Raw genomic sequence first — 15,904 nt, 5'->3', positions numbered from 1 at the left:
CCACTCTAACCAACGCTTGCGGCTGCCCGGGAAAGCATGTCGTCATCTCCGCGTCAGCCTGTGACTGGGCATTCGACCCTGAAGGGAGGAGCCCAGCTGAGGCTTCCGACTGGACGAGTCCGCTCTCCGATGCTGCGCTCGAGAGCTCATCATCATTTCACTGGCTCCGAATAAGAGGTCGAACTTGCCGTGAGACGAGCTGGCGGACTCACCCAGAAGCCTGATCGGGCAGACGAGCGTGCTGGGGAATGGGAGGTCCGCGGGGGGATACCTGGTGGAGGCGGTCCCATTGGAGTCCCCAAATCGCCCCCAGTACTAGCTGTGCTGGCCTCATACCCGTGGGTAAAAGGACCGAGGCGGGAGCCTCTGGGGTGGCTCGCTTTCTTACGAAGGCGAGCCGCGACCGCAACGTTGCCATGGACATATTCTCGCAATGAGAACATGACCATCCACGAACGCTGTCTCCGCGTGAGCAGTGCCCAGACACGAAAGACAGTGATTGTGACCGTTAGAAGGCGAGAGATAACGAGCACAACCAGGAATAACACACAATTGGAAAAGCATCTTTAAAAAGACATTCCGTGTGTGCGCTCTTTTAGAGAAATATATACTCTTTTAGAGGGGAAAAATGCTCTTTCAGAAAATATACTCTCTAGTTTTTCTGCCGAAGCACCCAGGGGCGTTCTCTGCAGTGCACCAGTGCAGAGGGGGTTGAAGCCGCTGAAATGTGCCGTCAGATCCGGCAGAGGTGAATGAACAGTAGTATTCAGCTCAATGAGCATGACCGTTCGGCTCTGAAGAGAAAATCTGAATGAGTGGTTGCATACCAGCTCCTTTTATACCCGTATGTCCGGGGGAGTGGCGTACAAATACCACTCGCCAATTTTCACTGGCCTTTTATCAAAGACCAGAGGTGTCTCGGGCTCCCAAGAGTGACCCCTAGTGTCACTACATCGACACCAACGTCGAGTGAGTGACAGATAGGGAACTAACCTTACTGCACTTTTCTACTTTCGCCTGTTGTTGTCTCGCTGAGAAACCATTAGATGTGGTGTGAGTAAATTACCTCAGGAATTATTAAACAACACCTGGATCAATTATTAGCTAAATCCAAAAAATTGGGCAAAGAAATGTGCGATGGAGATGCTTGCTTCAGAATCAATCATGTTGAACAATAAAGCCTCTTCTTTATTTTCTTTTTTTCTGATTGGATGGAAAATAACGATGCAGATAAGATTAAATTAATAATTAGTTTTTTATAACTAAATGGTTTCATTGCTATGTACATGACTGTTCATATACAAATTCTAAATTAAATTCTAAATATAAACGTTTGAATTCAATAATTGGCATCACATTAAGTTGTACGTTTTTTTATATATAATTTTAATTAAAAAAAAAAAAAAAAAAAAAAAAATATATATATATATATATATATATATATATATATATATATATATATATATATATATATATATATATTGTTTTTTTTTATTTTTTATTATTGTGTTCCGAACTGTATTATTTGTAACATTTTGAAGCAGTTTGTAAAGTGGTTAGTTATTAATGGTTCCGTTCTAGATGTCAAATTGTTTGTCACATTAACATGACTTTTTCATATGAAGTTAAAAAGGCTCCAAAGGCCATGTAATTTGCCTATGGGTTTTAGGATTTTTATCTGTGTTGTAGTGTTTTATCTGTTTATCTGTCCAACATTGATGTTGCATACTCCTCAACAATTGTTTAGTTGCGCCTCTGCTAAGAATTATATTAATATTGGCTAAAGAATAATAAATAAAAAACATTGCCTGGCTGTCGTAACCAGTGACCCCAACTATAATCAACAGGTAAAAACACTCTCATCTAGATGGTCATGGTTCCCAAAAGTGGCACATGCATCTTTTAAAATCTTCCAAAATCTGAATAAACCAGTAATGGGTTTGGACAGATAGAAAGATATATTCTTTTAAATATATGACATTAGAGAGTGAAGAAGTATGGGATGAAATTAGTTTCAAAATGATTAATAAATGTGTGCTTCATTAAATGTTTCATTAAATGAGGTCAATAAATGTTTCAAATGTATTTTACAATCCACAGACATATGCCTTTCAACTTGTGTCTGTGAAATTCAAAATTAAATGGATATGCTGGGATTTGTACAAATAGAGACATATATGTGAACACAAATGTTCCCTTTTGTATAAATGTATCAAAAGTTTTGTATGCAACCAAAGGAAGATGTTCCAAATCAAACACAAAATGGTCTTGTGAAATATTGAATCTGCATTTGTAGATCAGGTGACATGCTTGCATTCATTGATTTCTATTTGTGTTGATTCTTTTTGATTCATTTGAATTCTGAGGCTTTTGTTTAGCTGTTTTGACCATGGCTGACTCACACACAACTACCAATGGATAAGTCATAAATTTATTCATAAATGTGTGCACATCTACCCATTAATAAAAAATAATAAAAACTTAACAAATGTGTATTGCAACCCTCAAAAAATGCATTTCAACTTGTATCTGTGAAATTTATCATTTAATAAATGTGTCGGAATTTGTACAAATAGAGACAGATTTGTGAATACAAGTGTTCCTTTTTGTACAAATACATCACAATTTGTGTGTGCAACCAAAGGGAAATGTTCCAAATCAAACTGTTGTTCTTGTGAAGCATTGAATTTGCATTTGTGGAATAAGAAATACATACACATTCATTGACATCTATTTGTCAATTCCCTTTGGTTAATTTAAATTTAGAGACTTCCTTTCCACTGGGGTTGCCTTGCATGATCCACATGTAACTTTGTGTGAGCAAAGCAGCTACCACTAGATGGCAGTCTCATTTTACAGATGTACCATCAGGCAGGGCGTGGTTTATTCACAAGGTCAATGAGCAAGCCTCCACACTTCAAGCAAACAGAGGCTGACATCAGCAGAAAGGATCAAAGGTTTGTCTCAATTTCTCTCATATATATATATATATATATATATATATATATATATATATATATATATATATATATATAACCAAGGATAATATCATATTTTAAAAGGTGAAAAAAAAAACTTTTTAAGTGCAAGTCCTGGTGACAATGCATTTGTGTTACATGTCAGTAGATTCTAGTTAATATAAGTCATTGTTTCTGCACCAATCAACGTTAAAGTCTGCTGTTTTAATCTTAACAGACTGACAGTGGGTTGCGCCAGCTAGGAATCTGATCTAAAAATAATCCATCGTTTGGGTTTAGAAGAACTTTATTTGTCAACTGGAGTCATGTGGATTATTTTGATGCACCCTAAATATGCATTTTGGACCATCAAAAAATGTAGTACATTCACTTGCATTGTTTTGAGGAGGAGGCCTGAAATGAAATCCTAAAAGTTTTAAATTCTGTTTTGATGAAGAAAGAAACTCATATACATCTTGGATGGCCTGAGGGTGAGAAATTATCGGCAAATGTAAATTTTTGGGTGAACTATTCCTTTAAGATTAAAACAGCAGACTTTAACGCTGACAGGTGCCAGAAACAATGACACAGTTGGTCAGGTGTTGGAACCCTATTAACTAGAAGCTACTGATGTGTAACAAATACATTTTCACCAGGCCCTGCACTCTAAAATGGGCTTTTTTCGCCTTTTAAAATATGATATTATCCTTGGTTATATATGGGAGAAATTGAGACAAACCTTTTTATTTTTTATTTTATTCTCCCAATTTGGAATGCCCAATTCCCACTACTTAGTAGGTCCTCGTGGTAGTGCAGTTACTCACCTCAATCTGGATGGTGGAGGACAAGTCTAAGTTGCCTCCGCTTCTGAGACCGCCAATCTGCGCATCTTATCACGTGGCTCGTTGTGCATGACACCGCAGAGACTCCGCATGTGCAGCCCCATTTAGAGCGAGAACCACTAATTGCAACCACAAGGAGGTTACCCCATGTGACTACCCTCCCTAGCAGCCAGGCTGTGAATAAGCCACGCCCCGCCTGATGGTACATCTGTAAAATGAGACCGCCATCAAGAGGTAGCTGCTTTATTCACACAGTTACGTGTGGATCGTGCAAGGCAAAACCAGCGGAAAGGAAGTCTCAAATTTCAAGTGAATCAAAGGGAATCGAAACGAACAGATGTCAATGAATGTGTGTGTAGCTCTTGTTCCACAAATGCAAATTCAATGCTTCACAAGAACAATTTGTGTTTGATTTGGAACATCTCCCTTTGGTTTCACACACAAATTGTGATGTATTTGTACAAAAAGGAACACTTGTATTCACAAATCTGTCTCTATTTGTACAAATTCCAACACATTTATTAAATGATATATTTCACAGATACAAGTTGAAATGCATTTTTTTGAAGGTTGAAATACACATTTGTTCAGTTTTTATTATTTTTTATTAATGGGTAGATATGCACACATTTATGAATAAATTTAGGACTTATCCATTGGTAGTTGTTTGTGTGTGAATCGACCATGGTGAAAACAGCGAAGCAAATGTCTCAAAATTATAATGAATCAAACATAATCAACACAAATAGACATCAATGAATGCATGCATCACTTGATCCACAAATGTACATTCAACACTTCACAAGACCATTTTGTGTTTGATTTGGAACATCTTCCTTTGGTTGCATACACAAATTGTGATATATTTATACAAAAGGGAACATTTGTGTTCACAAATATGTCTCTATTTGTACAAATCCCAGCACATTTATTTAATTTTGAATTTCACAGACACAAGTTGAAAGGCATTTGTCTATGGATTGTAAGATGCATTTGCAACATTTATCAAACTGATGGATATGTTTGGATTTGTTAATCATTTTGAGTGTAATTTCATCCCATAAAGAAGGAGCCATTTTGCATGCTCCAATGGGTTGTAAAAATCAATATATCATTAGATCGCTCAGCAGTTTAATTATTGGCAGTTTTATATTTTTTTAAAGTTATTTCTGCTGAACTAGTACAAGCTTAATAATGCAAACTCCTAAATGCAATGGGCAATGTTCTGATTGTTAGTAAAATCAAGTGTCAAGTGAGATCGTTTCAAGTATTCCAAACACAAAGCATTCTAATCAACCATTATGACAAAATAAATAATAAGCCTTAAATAAGTGCAATAATTAATAAGACCAAAACCAAGAATGTGCAAATGCATGGGGCAGTGCAGTGCTTTTGAAACCATTGACTCCTGGTTTGAGTTTACTTTGCACAAAAATAGTACTATGAATTGGAAAAGTTGGAGCCATGGAAAGTGGACTAAATGGGACATTCCTTATATGAGCCATTATGAAGGACCTAAGGAGTCAAGGGTGCATATCCCTGCTCTGATAAATATTTGCAGCATGCACAATGAAAAATTTACCTCTATATCCTGAGCCGTTCATTTGTTTTGATCTGATCTGATTTTAGGATGCCTTGCACATGTCATACCTCACATTCCCTGGAGCTGGATATGGTGCAGGTGCAGGTACCTGTCCCATTGCCCAGCACCTCCAAGGCCTCTGGTGTGGATGCAGGGTTGTAGCTCATATAATATTCCTGGAGCTGGGAGCTCATGTTCTGCTCTGGTTCCTGACTCTTTTTCCTGCGCTTTCGACCCACAACTGAACTCTGTTGCAACAGTCGGGTAGCACCAGGGTATCGCTTCCAGGAGACATAAATCACTGATAAGACTAGAGACACAGAGAGGAACAGTGCCACACCGCCCATCACCACTTTGTGAAAAGACACGTTGTCCTGTTCAGGAGCTGGTGTCATTAAAAAGCTATTTGAAGATGAGGGTATCCATTGACGTGAGTCTCTGGGGTCTGTATTTTTATGGCTGGGCAAGGTGGGATGTTGAGGTGGTTGAGGCTGGGGAGGAGGAATGGGTGCCTCAGACGCAGGTGAAGGCAAGGGTGGAGGAGGTGTTTTTGGAGCCATTGTTGGTTCAGGGGTAAGATCAAAACTTGGATCAAAGGTCTGCAGATACAAAGGTGATTGAGTAGTGATCTCATAATCATCACAGTCAATGTAGTTCTTGGTGGTCTCCATAACTTTTTCCCCTTGAAGGTGTTTGGGACTGCTGCAGATTATACTAGTGTCCTTGGTGCCTCTGAAATTCTTGAGCCAGACAACAAGAGGACAAATGCCTGGCCCACAGTCCCACATATTACCTGCAAGGCTAATGGTTGTTAGGGAGATCCAGGCAGCCACAACTTCCTGAGAAACATTTGCCAGTTTGTTGGACTCCAAGTTGAGAACCTGAAGATTGGGAAGGCATTGAAATACTATAGGATCTAGTGTCTGTATCTCATTGCCAGAAATATCAAGCTTCTGCAAGGTATACCAGCTCCACGGAAGGCCTTGGTTAACAGCTCGAATACGGTTCCACTGTAGATACAGGGTACGAAGGTTAGCAAGGCGAGGAAACAGAAAGAAATTGATTCGTGAAAACTGATTGTGCTCCAGATGGAGTTCCATGAGTCGAGATAACCCCAGAAATGCGGTGCGAGTGAGAAAGCGAAGCCGATTATAGCCCAAGTCAAGGAACTCCAAGCTCCTGCATTCCAAAAAGACCCGGACAGGGATTGTAGTGAGCCCATTGGAGCGCAAGTGCAGATTCTGCATTTTCCGAAGACCATAGAACTGGCCTGGCTGTAGCTCCTGCAATTTGTTATAGGAGAGGTCGAGACTGCGGAGGTTAGGTACTCCGTGAAAAGTGACATTATGGAGCTGTGAAATCCTATTAGAGCTCAAGATCAGCTCCTTCAATCGTCGTACCCCCTGAAAAGCACGACTATCTACAAATGTAATTTGATTATGGTCCAAATACAGCCAGAGTAGCTGGTTAAGATGGGCAAACTGGTAGGGGAACATTGTGTGCAAATCATTGTAGCGCAGGGACAGGCCTTGACAACTAATTGAAATATTTTCTGGGATGTCCTGGAAGCCAGCTGACTCACAATGGACAATCTTGCCCTCGCAGTGGCAGATATTGGGGCACATCCTTTCCCCAGAACTGAACAGCAGGAGGGAGGAGGCTTGCAGGAGGATGAGGCCCACTAATCTCTTGTCACACATAACAGGACCTGCAGAGATAAACAGCATAATATCAGATTATTACACATATCAACAAGTCAAATCTTATTTTGGAAAATGTTCAAGGCTGTCTAGGCTCATATGAGAAGATACTTCTACCATCCACACATATTTTCCTATATTAATCCTTTGTTTTTATTCCAAGTTATCTGTAATCATAGTTTAAACAGAATAAGTAATTGAGGGGCTACTAGGGCTGTCAAAATAAAATTCAAAATTCGAATATTCGTTGAATTTAAGAAAAAAATGCACATTCGAATGCTAAAACTGTGCATTCGAATTTTGGATTTGTGCCAAGCACTGACGATGACTTCAGATCAATCACATTCTTGCGCTAAAAAAGGCTAGACACCATTACAAAAACAAATACAGTTTAACAGAAAGCAGGTCTCAAGATGCTTTTTAAAGTTCTTTTTAATTAGAAACAGCATCTAAAAAAAAAAGCTCCTGCAGGAGATGCTGAATAAACAAAAACAAAGCAAAACTAAGACGTTCATCTAGAGCAGTTTACATAGAAAAGCAAATGGATGGTTGCAAAAGCATTCGGTGTGAACAGCACCTTACAGTTGGTGGAGGTACTTGGCTGTTGTGTCTTGCTTTCTCATAAATGTTTCTCAGATTAAGCAATGAGTTTTTTAAACGCTTTATCAGGAAAGCAGTTGAACTTGGAAATGTGTATCTCGAGATTCTCACGCTCTGTTCCATTCTGTTGTGTTCTGTCTGATTGAACAGCCCCTGACCTGGGCTCATAGTCTGAGTCGCTTCACCACCGAGTTCAGCCGAATACCACTGCTATCTGGGAATATTTCTACCCTACATACAACTGTAATGAATAAAAAACAACGTGGTATTTCGCTGTTATTATGAAGCTTGTGTCTGGAGTAGTATACTGTGGCATCAGTGCAAGTGTAACACCATGTGGACTGCCTATTGAAGCATTCCCCTCATTTTACTTCTGACTTAACATTTGAGAATATAGACCGACTAAAACTTTTTATTTATTTATTTATTTTATGCACATTAGTTGAAAATGGAATGCGTTTAACAGCCAGAAATTTTCTTTACAATAATATAACACGGTGCTATATGGTTTATGTATTTAATGCACCCTCTTGTGGACTAAGGAAACAACATCAATTAAAAATCAGCTGACCTTAAAATTTGAATATTACTCTGTATATATATATATATATATATATATATATATATATATATATATATATATATATATATATATACAGAATCAATATTTAACCCTAACTGAGACCAAATGCATAATAATAAAATAAAATCTTGGGTAGGCCTAGCCCACCTTTGTCAATCGGCCAATGTAACTTATTGAAATGTAATTTGGGACACTTACCATTCCAAATGAAGGACTTCGCTATGCTATCAAATTGCTTGAAATAAGAGAGGGGGACATCTATAGGGAAAGACTGCAATTCATTTTAAAAACATTAACTTTCCCGATCATAGATAAATGCAATGAAGCCCACCTGTCCACATCGCTCAAAAACCGTTTTATTAAGGGGTCGAAATTAACTCAATTAACTCACACAATTTAGCTGGGAATAAAATGCCCAAATACATAATGCCCTGGAAAGCACCCGGCTGGAAAGCCATTACTGGGCAGTACGCTGTCAAAGCCAAAACTTCAGATTTAGACCAATTGGCTGAAAATTTAGAAAAGGAATTAATAATTCTGTGGCAGCAAGGCATAGATCTAGTAGGGTCAGAGACGAATAATAACATATCATCTGCGTAAAGCAAAAGTTTATGTGCCATACCTCCTGCCACCACCCCTGGAAAATCCTCCTCCTTTCTTATCGCAGCTGCTAATGGTTCCAGGGCAAGACAGAACAATAATGAGGAAAGAGGGCAACCCTGCCGAGTGCCCCTATTCAAAGTAAAATAATCTGAAATTAATCAATTTGATTGTACCGCCGCTACAGGGTGTCTATAAAGTAACTTAATCCAACCAATAAATGAACTCCCGAACCCGTATATTTCCAAAATCTTAAAAAGATAATCCCATTCTACCATATCAAATGCCTTTTCGGTGTCAAGTGAGATGGCAGCAACCGGAGTCTGATCATTCGCCACTGAGCACATGATATTGATGAAACGCCTAATGTTGTCAGAAGAGCTACAACCCTGAATAAACCCCACCTGATCTATATGTATAAGAGATGTCATAACTTAATCGATTAGCCAAAATTTTGGACAATATTTTTACATCTAGCTGGATCAGGGAAATTGGACGGTAACTCTTACACTTGCTTGGATCTTTGTCCTTTTTAAGAATCAGACTGATCCGGGCTTGCGTCATGGTTGGCGGAAGCTTTCCATTCTTTAATAATTCCATATACATTTCTAACAAAAGTGGAGACAATTCTGTAGCATAAGATCTAAAAAATTCAGCGGCAAAACCATGTGACCCCGGAGCTTTGCCTGAAGGCATGGCCTTAATTAACTCGTCAAGCTCCTCCAAGGTTATTTCAGAATCAAGAGCATTTTTTTGCTCAGTCTTCAATTTAGAAAGTTCAAATGTTTCCACAAATTTTCTAATATCTTCATCAGTAGACGAAAACATGGAACTATAGAGATCAAGATATAATTCTTTAAAAGCATTATTAATATCAATGGCTGAGGTAAATATTTCACCACCAGCAGATTTCACTGAGGGAATGGAAGAAAAAGTCTCTCTCTGTTTTATATATCTTGCCAGAAGCTTCCCTGCTTTGTCCCCCGACTCAAAGTATGACTGTCTTGCCCTGAACAACCAAAACTCCACTTTCCACGACAAAATAGTATTATATCTGTATTTCAATCGGGTCAATTCTCTGAGGCCATCAGATGACATTCGGCACTTCAGCTCTGCCTCGGCACTTTTAATATTCCCTTCCAACTCCACGAGTTCACGTGCTTTGGATTTTTTGGTGAATGAGGCATATTGTATGATCCGACCCCTAAGAACTGCCTGAAGTGCCTCCCTAGCCACGCCCACAGAGGATACTGAGGACCAGTTGGTCTCCATATAAACATTGATTTCAGTCTTTAAGATTTGTTGGAAAACAGGATTTTGCAAAAGGGATACATTAAAGCGCAAACTATATGATTTCTTTTTCTCTGTGTAGGGCTTTACTGGTTGTTTAGATCAGTGTTACTATCAGAAAGAATTAATAATTCTTTCTGTAGTTATTAATTAATATTTAAATTAATCAATTGAATCTAACTCATTAAAACCTCATATGGGGCTCCAGTAAATGTATTGCGCTACGTTTAGGAGCAAGTTTGGTTATTAGCAATAATTAATAATTATCAAAGATAGATATTAATCATTAAAATCAATAGAACATTGATGAGAATCAATGTTAGCTTTTTAAATCCTTTAAATCAACAGTTATCAAAGATAATCGTTAATTGTTAACATCGATGAAACATTAATTAAAATTAATACTAGCTTATTGATCATTCAAATTCAATCATCAAAGATAATTATCAATTATCAAAAATCAATAGAATATTAATAAGGATTAACATTGATGGGGCACCACCCTGAAATCAGGGACTAATAACCGAATAGTAAAACAGTCTCAATATTAGATTGTTTTCTTAGGAAAATCGACATCCGAAGAATATCGATTTTCAGGAAAAAAACAATGAATGAAGGTTTGAATCCGAGCACTGACATCCCGTCAGCATGACACAGGCGTATGCAAAACAAACCAAAACACTTCTCTTTGTAACATAAACAAAGTTTATTTATGCAGTAATATCAATTAATAATTAATACAATGCAGTCAATAAACTTCCGACTTACAACTACAAACTAAACAGTGATATGAATAGATATGGAAATCAAAATAATCCTATAACACATAAGGTGTGTGTGTGTGACAGTGTGTGTGTGTGTGTGTGATTAGTAAGACAGAGAGAGAGAGAGAGAGATGATTAAGTGACAGCCCTAAAGCTGATTTCGCGATAGCGGGAGAGAAAGCAGCTGCGTTCATCACTCAGAGACGCGGTTTTACGAGCGGGGCTCGTAAAAGTCCTGCGTTATTTGACTCTTTAATGGATGAACTCAGTTTCTGTCTCACCCGCGATGGCGAAATTGCACAATCCAATTTGGTTGGACCACAATACAGCAAAACAAATTTGTGATAATTAATACCCTGAGTATTAATAATGAGCGGACATGGTGGTCCGTAAACTGTACAAGCAAAAACCTTGAAACACAAGAATAACACGCTATAATATTCTATCTCTGCCCAGACGTAAACCTCTTACTTGAATCGCATGAGGACACAAGTAGAATGTGTTTTCCTCCATCCTTTAACTTTGACCCGGTTCCTTGAGGCTCGGGTGATGACAGGAGGCCGTTTCCTCACTCTGTCGGTGGGCGGTACGGCTGTTGATTCTCGGTGGGCTGGCGGAGAACTCAGAAATGTCGACTTGATTGAAGATGGAAGAGAAATCTTTAATCTCTTCACTTCTGTAGGCAAATGGATGAAGATGCAGATTGCTCAGCGGTCTCCTTCGGATCCGTTAGAGTGTTCGGTTGAACACAGAGTAATCTCAACTTGTCCAGCGAGATGGAGATTGTATGGCTACAGTTTCAAGTTGGACATTACTTCCTTGTGCCACGAGGTTGCACCGGAGAGCAGCAAAAAAAGCTACGTCTATATTCGGTGAACAAAGTCGCTGGAAGTGAATTCTGGAAGCATTTCAGAATTATTTCAACTCCTGATGATGTCATGTTTGAGGGACGTTCTGTTGTGTGCCTCATCCAATAGGAGTTGAGAGTTCGATCCTTTAGTGAGCAAGGCTTCATGGATTTGTAGTCTGTTGTGGACTCCCTTTGTTTGATTTTGGCGTGAATTTTATCAGTAAGATTTACAACATGGAATGTGTGGGGGCTGAGTTAGGTTTTACGACTGTTAGGCCTGCCTTTGTCTTCTATCTGAATACATGAGGCCCAACATCTGTATGTGGCAACATCTCTAAACTCACCAGGGCGTGATCTGAGACTAAGATGTTTCCAATTGAGCAGTCAACAACAGATGAAATGAGGGATTTAGATATATATATATATATATATATATATATATATATATATATATATATATATATATATATTCTAGAATAAATCTTATGAACAGATAATTTATATAAATTTATAGTCCCTACCAGATGGGTTCAAAAGTCACCAGATATCTGCAAGACCAAGATTTTTTCACATCCTGTGAAGCGTCAATGTTGTTCTAGGGGGCTTACACACTTTTGCTTCACTATGATCAAGGATTGAGTCCATCAATAAATTAAAGTCTCCTCCCAATATTATATCATGAGGGGTGCCAGCGGTTTGCAACATCCCATCAAGATCTATAAAAAAGCCCTGATCATCAGCGTTAGGTGCATAAATATTAGCCAAAATCAACCTTTGCCCCTGAATGTCTGCTAAAACAATAATGACTCTTCCTATTTTATCTTTAATCTGTTTGAGAAATTTGAATTGTAGATGTTTATTTATCAGTATAATGACTCCCCTACTCTTACTTGAACCAACACTAAAGAAAACATGTCCACCCCATATCTTCCCAAATGTTTCAGCTTCCTGTGGGGAAAGATGCGTTGAACAAAGTCGCTGGAAGTGAATTCTGGAAGCATTTCAGAATTATTTCAACTCCTGATGATGTCATGTTTGAGGGACGTTCTGTTGTGTGCCTCATCCAATATATATCATATTTCTTACGCTTAAGAAAAGAAATAACCTTCCTTCTTTTTATGGGGTGCCCCAATCCATTGACATTCCATGTGGAGAGAGATAATCCACTCATATTAACAACAGACATATTGATATAATAAAAAATAAAAAATTGTGTGTCAAAAGCAAGATTATACAGACCACATTCCCCATTAATGCAACAATCAAACCCCGAACTCACCCCCGAACAAAACAAATTGAAAAAAGAAAAACGTGCGCATTAACCCCACGCACGACAGCGCCAACCGGCGTCAATCCCTCTAAACTCAAAAGGTCCATGTACGCCTACGAGAGCCCCCGCGACAACTTTGCCATCAGATTGCTCAAGTCCGGTGCTTCTGCACAACTTTTGTGAGGCAAAATTACATAACAGAAAATACTTTGTAAAACAGACCCCAGCCAACAGACAGAATAAACACAAAGAACATGTAGATTCATTCACAGAACTGTCTTGAAGGTGTGTTCCTCCACAAAACAAACTCCAGCTGATATAAAGCCATTCAGTTTCCTCAGACAGACAGACAATTGTTCAGTGAGCCGGCTGTTATGAGTGCAGCAGATGACGTAATCATTCTAATGTCCCTTAAAAATACTCCACAAAACAAACTCCAGCCAACAGGAGGAGTAAGCACAAAGAACGATCAGATTCATCCACAGCTGACCCAAAGCAGTATTATTCAAAAAACAAACTCCAGCCGCTGAGCAGAGCCAGCACATAAAGAAACAAAACAGGCAACCCGGTTCCTCGGATGATCAAGAGTCAAATTCACTCGGAGGCCGCGGAAAAAAAATACACCATGACTTACTCAGTCCGTCAACTTCATAAAAGATGTCCTTTATGTGAGCATGTAGATATTTTGCGGTCATCCATAGTGTCCATTCTCTATCTGGTATAAAAGCGATCTTCCGTCAATGCAAAAGTTTCTTGGAGTGTCATGCCACAAAACAAACTCCAGCCACTAGGCGGAGCCAACACAGAAAGAAACAAAAAATGGCGCCCAGCTTCCTTAGACAGTCGAGACACTGAACAGTGAGTCCACTCACATAAGAAACGCCCAATGGTTTACTCACCCTTAGATTGTATGTGCCTTTTTGGGGCATAAAAATACTTTGCTGCCATCCTTGGTGTCTATTCTCAGTTTGGTCGGAAACATCAGTGCAAAAGCAATCTTCTGTTGATGTAAGAGTTTCTTACATTCCTTGAACCGATCGAGTTTCTCTCTTGTCGAATTCGCAAAAACTGGGAACAAGAAAATATTGTGATTCTTCCAAGAAAGCTTTCCTTTGCTCCTTGTCTCGTGGAACACAAGATCTTTAGCAGATGATCTCAGAAATTTGGCCAGAATTGATCGGGGCCTGTCTCCCTCAGCAGATCTGTGTGCCGGGACTGTGAGCTCGCTCGATTTTCACCATATCTCTGCCCTCTTCATGCTCAGGAATTCCAACAATTTGTATATTGTTCCTTCAATTCCTATTTTTGAGATCTTCCAGTTTTTCCAAAATATATTCCAAGTCTGTTTTGGACGTGGGCGGATTAGCGGATAATTCCCTTTACGATGACTCCAGATAATCAATTCATTTCTCAACATCTGTCACTCTTGTGACCAACTCAGAGAATTTTGTTTCCATCACCGTAATCGATCGACGTATTCCAGCGAGATCCTCCAAGTCAGCAACAACTTTCATCAGCATCACCGAGATGTTGGACAGTTAACGCTGGATTTCTTCTCTCCCGACATGCAGTGGGGCAGTGGTGGCTCAGCAGTTAAGGCTCTGGGTTACTGATCAGAAGGTCAGGGGTTCAAGCCCCAGTACTGCCAAGATGCCACTGTTGGGCCCTTGAGCAAGGCCCTTGACCCTATCTGCTCCAGGGGCACTGTATCATGGCTGACCCTGCACTCTGACCCCAGCTTAGCTGGGATATGTGAAAAAAAGAATTTCACTGTATATGTGCAAATGTATAATGTGTGATAAATAAATACAATTATTAATATTATATGCCGTCCAAATCGAGTCCCTGGCTTGCTGGGCCGCCAGAGGTTTCAGCTTGAGCACGTAAGTGTCTTTTAATGTCTCCAGAGTCTGAGGATTTTGACTTCTTTGCCATGTTTAACTCAGAGAAAATATGTAACTGGGTGTATCGAATCTCACCGGTTATAACATGAAAATAATAAAAAACCCAGCAAAGTGTGCAGAGCTAGCCGCTCACTCGTCTGCTTCTCGCATGGCATCATGTGACCTCTTGTTTTTCTGCCCAACTGACAGCCCTAGGGGCTACCTATATGTTTTTAAGCCGCCTTTTCAGTGTTTCCGCATTTCACCCCTTAGTGGCAGCCGTGATGAACTTACAATTTGCTCACAATAGATTGTATTCATTGCAAGTGTGAAGGCACTCACAGATCACGATCAGAGCCCTCGAGATATACATACAGAAAGATAGAAAAATGAAAATGAAGCTTTGAAGAAAGTTAGTAAGGTTGTTGGTTTTGTGAGTTTGTTTTCTGAGGTTCGCTACATTGACATTACTGTGTGTGATTTTGTTGAACAGGTGGATGAATTCAATTAAATGTATGATTAATTTTCAGTTAGAGTTACCATATCACAGTCCAATCTGCCAAAGTAGCATGAGTTTAGAACAAAGGTTACGATAAAAACCATTGATATTTCTCTCTTCATACGGTCACATATGGTCTAGCCACACAAGTTGAAATATTTCAATGCATCCAATTCTGAAGCTCAACTCTTCCGCAGAGTATCAGAAGTCCATGCAGCCCCCGTGCGACTCTCCATTGGAAATGAATGACTTCCAGTCTATCGTCTGTCTTATGCAGTAAAAAAGGTGGCTTCAATTATAAAAATAGTTTTTATTTCTGGAATACTATTTAGAAAGTCCTTGATAATCAGGTGACTCTTAGAGTGTTATGACCAGTGGATTTAATTAATTAATAGTTATTATATAAAAGTTTGTGTATGTGGCATGACACAGAACTGGTTAATCATGCAGCATTAGATATAAATAACTATCATAATGCACATAC

General features: G+C 39.1%; 1 protein-coding gene across 2 annotated transcripts in view; it reads right to left on the bottom strand.

Annotated features, from left to right (window-relative positions):
• The window catches only part of LOC127433643 (leucine-rich repeat transmembrane neuronal protein 4-like), a 94,331-nt gene that overhangs the window by 30,116 nt on the left and 48,311 nt on the right, over positions 1–15,904 (bottom strand). The window contains exon 2 of one of the 2 annotated variants that reach the window (XM_051685708.1): positions 5,450–7,089. In XM_051685708.1, the coding sequence (XP_051541668.1) occupies positions 5,450–7,089 (1,640 nt within the window). Of the gene's footprint in view, positions 1–5,443; positions 7,090–15,904 lie in introns of those variants that run through there. The other variant, XM_051685709.1, reaches the window with a different exon arrangement.

Source organism: Myxocyprinus asiaticus, chromosome 43 (assembly GCF_019703515.2).
Source record: "Myxocyprinus asiaticus isolate MX2 ecotype Aquarium Trade chromosome 43, UBuf_Myxa_2, whole genome shotgun sequence".
Classification (NCBI taxonomy): Eukaryota; Metazoa; Chordata; class Actinopteri; order Cypriniformes; family Catostomidae; genus Myxocyprinus; species Myxocyprinus asiaticus.
Note: the sequence above shows the minus strand (reverse complement) of the source record. Positions and strands in the feature narration are given on the sequence as shown.